The sequence below is a fragment of the Xyrauchen texanus genome, unplaced genomic scaffold (assembly GCF_025860055.1).
Source record: "Xyrauchen texanus isolate HMW12.3.18 unplaced genomic scaffold, RBS_HiC_50CHRs HiC_scaffold_619, whole genome shotgun sequence".
In the NCBI taxonomy this organism is placed as follows: Eukaryota; Metazoa; Chordata; class Actinopteri; order Cypriniformes; family Catostomidae; genus Xyrauchen; species Xyrauchen texanus.
The window spans coordinates 1-8,219 of NW_026266598.1; the positions used below are offsets into that span (position 1 = coordinate 1).

At 37.6% G+C, this 8,219-nt stretch overlaps 2 protein-coding genes across 3 annotated transcripts; both read right to left on the minus strand.

Moving 5' to 3' along the window:
* Window positions 1-7: 7 nt before the first annotated feature.
* On the minus strand, window positions 8-2,648 carry LOC127642443 (homeobox protein Hox-A9b-like). Its single transcript, XM_052125059.1, has 2 exons — window positions 1,737-2,648; window positions 8-855 (listed from the first exon to the last, which is right to left on the minus strand). Exons 1-2 carry the CDS (start codon window positions 2,263-2,265, stop codon window positions 617-619), a joined length of 768 nt encoding a protein of 255 aa, XP_051981019.1. The 5' UTR covers window positions 2,266-2,648; the 3' UTR covers window positions 8-616.
* A 1,827-nt stretch (window positions 2,649-4,475) lies between these two features.
* On the minus strand, window positions 4,476-7,876 carry LOC127642442 (homeobox protein Hox-A10b). 2 transcript variants are annotated; one of them, XM_052125058.1, is made up of 2 exons: window positions 6,976-7,876; window positions 4,476-5,762 (listed from the first exon to the last, which is right to left on the minus strand). In XM_052125058.1, exons 1-2 carry the CDS (start codon window positions 7,739-7,741, stop codon window positions 5,488-5,490), a joined length of 1,041 nt encoding a protein of 346 aa, XP_051981018.1. In that variant the 5' UTR covers window positions 7,742-7,876; the 3' UTR covers window positions 4,476-5,487. The 2 variants fall into 2 exon arrangements, with proteins under 2 accessions (XP_051981018.1, XP_051981017.1); XM_052125057.1 differs by having other exon boundaries at window positions 4,476-5,765.
* Between the last annotated feature and the right edge of the window lie 343 nt (window positions 7,877-8,219).

Genomic DNA, 8,219 nt, shown 5'->3' on the forward strand with positions numbered 1-8,219 from the left:
GCGTTTATGCACAGTTTCTATGTATTCACATTACATTGCAAGCACAATCATTTTACAAAAGTCACTGAAGCACCTCAGACGTATAACAAAAAATAAATTAATACATCTTAATACATAGGTAGTTCAAATACACCTAGGTAGTCACATTAAACATTGATACATTGCGCTACAAGTATGTATTTAAATCTTTTCTAAAAAATACAATTAAAAAATTCTGAATTTCATGCAAATCATCAATATGTCATAGCAGAACCTTTTCCCTGAAATCGTGAACTGGACTTTAAAAACTTATAACACATTTCAAATGTACACAATGCGAATAACAAGGCCTACAACAAGCAAACTAAATAAGAGAATTAACAACAACAAGCTGTACACAAAGACACAACAATATATACACACAAGCATACTCTCATATCAAATGTTTGTGCAATATCAATCTACCATATTACAAAATGGAAAGTATGCTATCTATAATATGTAGTCTACTATCAATATAATCTACTGTTGTTGTTGTGGTGGTGGTGCATGAGGAAAAAACAGGCTTATTTACAAACACTGGGTTCTAACGGAATGACTTCATCCACTGCAGTGCACATTTACAGCTTTCCTTGATTTAAATGTCTTTAGGGCGATCTTTATTGCATCTCTTCATCTTCATCCTACGGTTTTGGAACCAAATTTTGACTTGTCTCTCGGTGAGATTTAGGAGTCTTGCCACTTCATATCTACGGTCACGCGAGAGGTACATATTAAACAGAAATTCTTTTTCCAGCTCGAGAGTTTGATGCTTTGTGTAAGGACAGCGCTTTTTCCTAGTGGACTTCGCATGCAGCCAGTTGGACGCAGGGTTATCTGGAAGAGGGGTCGGAGAGAGAAAGCTAGTCATGTTGCCAGTTGGGGGAAAAACTGCGGCCATTTTATGATCGGCCCACAATTCGGAAGAATGTAATATCTTAATATAATAGGCTTCTTCACTACAGATTAAAGTAGTCTGAATTCTATTGTAGGCCTTCCTGTAATTGGAAAAACAAAAATCACGGAGAACATGACAGGGCTTCGGGAAGATTTAAAACGATCGACATTTATATGTGCAAGCTTTTTCCCTCATCCTGACAATTTAGACATCAGTGACTGAGGGAAAACAAGGGACGCACTGCATTAACGAAAATAACTTTCTAAAAATACAAATAAAAAAAATCCAGTCCGTTTTATGATAACAATTGCAATTGTGCGTCTTTAATAAAGACATCAAATCCAATGCAATGTGACTAAATCCACACTTGTCTCTTAACATTATGACAAGGTTTGGACGATAGCCTATGCGTAAATGTATAGCCCATAATGATGGCAAATATTTTGGCATACATTGAATTACTGGACTGGACTCTTCCACTAAAACACCAAAACATATGCAAATACAGATTACTGCCTCCCCCCAAAAAGAAAAAAATAAGAAGGGAAGACCAAAATACATTCTAGCCTGTTGACCTATTAAATATGTATAATATATAGTTGTTTACTGCATTGCTGTGTTTACTCAAATGCTGTATAGTTGGCTATCAATTCGGCGTCGCTAGCAAAGCACTTATTATGGGGCATCGTTTTAATAAAAAATATAGGCCTACTGATACTTATTTTATATAGCTGTTAATCCGTTATGCTATACATATGCCTACTGAAGACAATACAGTATAGGCTATCACATACAGTTAGCCTATAAACTGAGCACTTACGTGGGTCTAGATCTAGCTTCGTCTCTGCCGACGTTTTTCCATCTTGTGACTTGCTGGAAACCGCATCGTTCGGAACCTTCCTCTCTGCTGTGATCGTGTTGTTGTTGTCAGCCTCGGGCAATAGGAGTGTGCACTCGCCATTCCCGACCAATGGTTCAAGTTTTATATCATGGTGCATATCTGATGATAATCCCGTGAAAGGCAAGGACGCAGATAGCGGTTCCAAAGCCCAGGGACGCACGGGTGCTCCATCTGGTTCTCCTGTTGAACATGGATGGTGGATGTATGAGTGGTATGCAAAAGATGCACTGCCTGGGGGTTGCACAGGCACGGGACTCCACGACGCGCCGAAAATAGATGATTTGGCCTGAAAAGTGTACGGCTCCTGCTCGCCATATTCAGGTAGGGTCAGCTCTCGAGCCTGCTGTTCGACTACGGGTACGGATGAGAACCTCGGTGCCAAATGATCATCATTCTCGTGTGGAATGTGTGAATCAGCGTAGTAACTCAGTGTCCCCAATGTCGACATAACAAATACAAGCAAAGAGAGTCCCAGCCGAACGTATACACCCACAATGAAACGGACACAAATTGAGAATCCGTGGAAATCGAGTAACTACTCGACTTCACAGTGAACTACAGACCTCTTGAATAAGTTGAACCATTGCAGAGATTGGATTGGGTGTGGGAGACACGTGACTGTGGGAGAGAACGTGGGAGATAAAGGGAAAGCCAAACCAGTGCGCGCTGTTAAATGGCCACCATTTTACAAGTCATATTTTTAATGGCAAAGCTATATGCTTTTATGAAGGTGGATTTGATTTTATTCGTGTTGGTAATCTTACGCGTAACATAAACGGATATTTGGTAAGCATCACTGTGGAATTTCTTGATCCAAATGGTGTAGCTTAAATTGGCTAATTGTGTCCAATAAAAACACTTGAATCACATAGCATAATCATTGCTGTGAAGTATAAGATCACCCACCCTGTGCTTAAGACAGGGCAAGTTTGTTTATTAAATATAATTTCAAACCCAAAGTTAAAGCTGTAAGGAATACATGGATTTCGTGCATCAAGCGCAAGCAGAAGTAGTTCAGACATAAAGAGGATCTTTACGTGAGCCATATGTATACTTTATATGGCAATAAGTGCCATTGGATGGTTGAGATATGAGCTGCTAAGTGACCAGTCATCCAGCAACGTGCTCAAGCCTTCAGTCTGCTCCTCTGCAAAGCATATTGTGATGTACAGACAAGCTCAACTAAATCAGAACTATGCGATTGATAATTAAACAAATCTTATTATGGGAAATATGCTGCTGTCCTTACAACATTTAGATGACCAAAAACCGTATTAAACGACTGAATTTAAATAAATGAATTAATATAATAATAAAATCAAATTAACATTTTTACTGAGAGTCTGATCTACAATGCAAAAAGTTAAGTTGCAAAATAACGCAAAAAATAAGATTTTGGGGACGATATTCTACTACATCGATAAGCTTGTTAATATATATATATATATATATATGTGTGTGTGTGTGTGTGTGTATTTATTTATTTTATAATTATTCCACACATTCATTGAAATGGTGATGGTGTTCTTCATTATTACAAAGTTAGTATTTTTGAACACATTGTAATGGATGAGCATAAACGCTGCACCTTGGCTGCTATAAATGGCAATATTGTAAGTGACTGGAACATTAACAATACACGGTTTTTAATATCAGATAACGTCAAATATATTTAAATTTTCGATCAATTACAATTTTAAATATAAAATATATCTAAGTAAAATATCTCTAAATATATATATATATATATATAGCTTATAAGAAGTGATAACCTGTAATTGTTATCTTATACCTGATCTAACCCTTAAAATAATGTTGGTGTAGCCTTATGTATTCAAAGTTATTTAGAGATGTGAAATCATATTTTCATTTGAATAAAATCAGTTAATGTAGACCATATGAAGCACGTTTTTTTCGTGTCACATAAAGGCATTTTGACTGTCCATTTTACGTATACGATTATAGGCCAATATAGAAAAACGCAATTGAGCTTTGCTGTGATCTTGTCCTCCAGGAAGAGGGGCTTTCTGGCTACTTCAACAGACTTTGTTTATAACAGGGGCTATAACTCTGTTTTTCTTCGGGTTGTAACTTGGCTGTCTGGTCTGAATATGGCCAATAAAGCCTTTGTGTTTTTTCTCCGGCCCAGCAGACGCATCCGGCAATGTGGGCGTGCTCTCAGTCTCAGATGCGCACGCGGCTTTGGCCAAAGTGCATTGATCGTAACCGAGGCCTTGCTATCTCCTCCTACACTCCACGAAACATTTCCAGCATTTACTTTCTAAACTGACCCAAAGAGATTATTTCAACGATGCATTGCATTGAGATTTGTTTGAATCATTGATATTTTATCTAGTGTTGCGGACCCTTTTGCTTTTTCAGATACCATATACTTGGTATATACACTTCTCAAAACTTCGTAGCAATGTTTCGGTGTTGTGTTGAATCTCACTGCGAGGCAATTAAGACAGTTTCGTGTTGTGGAGATGTACATTGGAGCCCAACAACATGAAACTACCTAAATCACGCAGCAGTCTTCTTTGTTTCTTTCTTGTGAAGAACATAAGTGAAAAGGCAACCCATTAGTTGTATGCTATTTATTTCCTCAACATTGTGTTGCACGAGCAAACATGTACAATACAAATTCAGTTTGTCCACTCTGACCTGTGATTTTACCAACGTTTTCTTATGACAGTGATTTTCGTCATCTATACATAATTTGTTTGCTATTAAAGAATATGTACTGCAATGTCCATCGGATCAAATTAGAAATGACAGGACTAGAATTGGGTAATTGGGAAAACAATGATTGGAATGATGATTTTATCATGACCCTTTAAGTAAAACTGGGGTAGACTTTGTAGAGGATAAAATAAATAATTTACTTTTACAATCAGCAAAATGACAATCGATACTTCCCCAAACTCTCCGGAAATCAAGAGTGTTTCAAATAACAAGAATTAGTGTTAAAAGTAGGCTATAACGACTTTTTATGTACATGCCTTTATTTAGTTCTATAGTGAATTTGCAGAGGAGTCCATCACGTTTCGACCTGTGTCTTCAGACAGGTTTTGCCTTTAAATGCTGTTAAAATAAAGTATGAAGCATCGTGTTTATAACTACACACATTTCTACATTTTAAGAACCGGACTTTTCCACTTATGCCTAGAACAGCAAATACATGACTATTTCATACTTAAGAAGAAAAGTATTATTAATAATAATCTTTTTTTTTTTTTTTCAAATGGTTTCATTATAGTTATTATTACAACATGCAAATATCGCAGTTATATACAATAAATGTACAATATTTTCTGAATGCTATTTACAACAATTTCCAATAAACACCTTCAGCATTCGATATTTCCCTCGCTTACTTTTACAGTGACAGTAAACCCTTGACAGTTTATAAATAACCATGACATGTTATGACGACAGGGATGTCAAATAAATTTTTACATAAACAGATAAAAACTTCAACAGTATACGAGACACAATAAGTTATCAATAGTATCTTGCACAAGTCACATATGCACACACACACACACACACACACACACACACACACACACACACACACACACACACACACACACACACACACCACCTCCTACAGAGACTGCCACTGCAGCTGATGGTGGAGGGCGCCAGAGATCTGGAACCAGAGGCTTCATGAAAAACTGAAGTTGGTCGACAGCTCTCGGATTCGGTTTTCTCGACTCATCTTCTTCAGCTTCATTCGACGGTTCTGAAACCATATTTTGACTTGTCTGTCCGTGAGGTGAACGCTGCGGCTGATCTCCAGGCGACGCTCTCGTGTCAAGTACATGTTGAAGAGGAACTCTTTCTCCAGCTCTAGAGTCTGATGTTTGGTGTAGGGGCAACGCTTCTTACGGCCACTCTTCGCTGTCAGCCAGTTTGCCGTATTGTCATTTTTGGAATCTCCTGCTGAAAATTTGAAAAGATATTAGTTCATAAGTTAGTCCCCATTTCAAAGATGTATCGAATAAATATTGAGTATTACTTTTCATGTGTCAATGTTACTCCTGTTACACGTTAATTCATTGTAAAACATACATAATTACGCAATAAGTACATGTGGTGTATCACTTAGCCATAATAATAGTGTGAATTTATTAGTTCAATTAATCCACATTGAAAGTTTATATTTTTATTTTTATAATTTTATTATTATTGTGAGAGCAATTGCCTTAAAACAATTGGCATCGCTTGAAAACTGCCCGCTTTTATCTGTAAAATGTATGAACTGAATACTGTTTGGTTTACAATGTAGCAAAACCAACTCTCCATTTCCAAAAAGAAAATGTTATAGCTCACATGAGGTAATTACAGATCTCAAGGTCTCATAAACAGCAGAATAATAAACATCTTGTGAACAATTGCATAAGATACACAGACAATGTGCATAGTCCAGGGTTATTATAGGTGCGCTTTTGTTCTATTTGTTCTATTGGGCAATATGATTTAGGCTACAATATTTTAGGGTAATATTTTTAAATTATTATAATCCTTTATGGGAAACTATAAACGCGTTTTCTTACTGGTATTTGCATTTGACTCGAACGAATGGTCTGCTATGCGCTATGTGTGAGATTTGCAGAGAGGAAGTGTCCGAACTCCAGATTTAATATTGGACAAATTAGGGGTATTAAATAGTGCGCTTCTTTTTTTTTTTTTTTTTTTTTTCAAATGAGACATCTCGAAGAATATGTTTTCAATGAGCTTGATATGGTCATTTAAAACAAACAAAAGTGCAACCTTTTGGAACCGCATGGTCAGATTAGTTTACGCATTGCAGTTGACTCGAATGAATGTTGTGCTATGTGTAAGAAACTCAAGACTTCATTTTGGCCATGAATTGGTTTGATCGTGCTGCTCCGCGATTGTACTGCCAAACATGCCCAGGCTAAAGTCTTATTGTGTCTTTACATTGCTATTTGCTCTTCAAATATCAGGGATATAGCTTATATATATATATATATATATATATATATATATATATATATATATATATATATATATATATATATATATATATATATATATATATATATATATATATTGCGCGCGAAGGCGTTAATTTCTCTAGACGAGGACAATCTTCCTTAGGTCAGTATGACTGGGCAATAAAACTAACCTTTAGTAACATGTATCGTCTTTTCTGGACTGTCCGGTGGTTCGGGAGATGAAGCGGTGCCGGTGGACCCCCTTAGCTCCTTGTTTCTTCCCGGGGCGCATGGTGCGCATGAGGAGGGCTCGTCGCTCTCTTCCCTGCTCGTTTCTGCTGGTATGGCTGAAAGAGAGCTGTCAAATCGAGTAGTACCTTGAGGAGCAACGTGAGGCGAAATAGACTGGTTGTCTGGAAAACCTTTAGACGTGGTGCATGTCTGAGATAGGCGGAAGTAACCAGGCACCGGAACACAGCCGTTATTGTTGCTGGATGGGCATGAGTTTGGTGTCAGTCGCGAGTACGATATATCATCTGTAACTGTGTCTTTTGAGCACTTCTCAGACTCGTATAAGCAGTAAGAGTTTTCCTCTTTAATGGTGGGCGAGAACGACCGTGGGGTAATTTGGTTGTTTGGCTGTTCGATGCGACAGGACCTAGACGTCTCCAGCCATGCTTCCATGCCTTGATATGGGCCACATGCAGGTATTACATTTTGAGAATTGTTCTCACTCCGTTTGAGTCCAGGAAAATAGCCACAGCTAGATAGTCCGTAAGAATATTCGGAGGTAGGCTGCAAGTAGACTCCGCTGTTTTGGTAGTAGTGCCCACTTCCATCGGCCCTTCCATGGATCAAGGAGTCGACCAGAAACGAATTTCCAGATGGACTATCGGAGCATGACATCTTTGTGGTATAATTTGACGGTGGAAGAAGATTGCCCTTTCTGGATGACATTTCTTGTGCAAAACATGCTGAATATAATTACTGATAACTATACAACTCAGTGTGAGCTAACAGCCAATTAAATGGCAACAAGCACAGATGACTCCTCCCTCTATGCGCACGTAACCCATGTGTCCTATATCCCTTTCAGGCTACTAGATTTATTTAAAAAAAAAAAACCCCAAAAAAAAAAAGTCACATTTTTATAAACTCGATCAGTCATTTATGAAACTACAACGAATAAAAAATATAATATGAACTGTGTGATGTTTATGACCACTTGCTTCGTTAACAGTGACGCTGCAACAGAGCAGCAAATTGAACCACGTATATAAAACCAAAAAGCAACAAGGTATCGAATAGGAGAGCAAGTGCTAAAATAATAAACCTTTATGATACACTATAATTGCCCCAACAGCCCTTTAACCACATAAACAGTGAGTTACAGTCTGGTTTCCATGCATGTGGTGGGTCAAAACAATTTATTTAC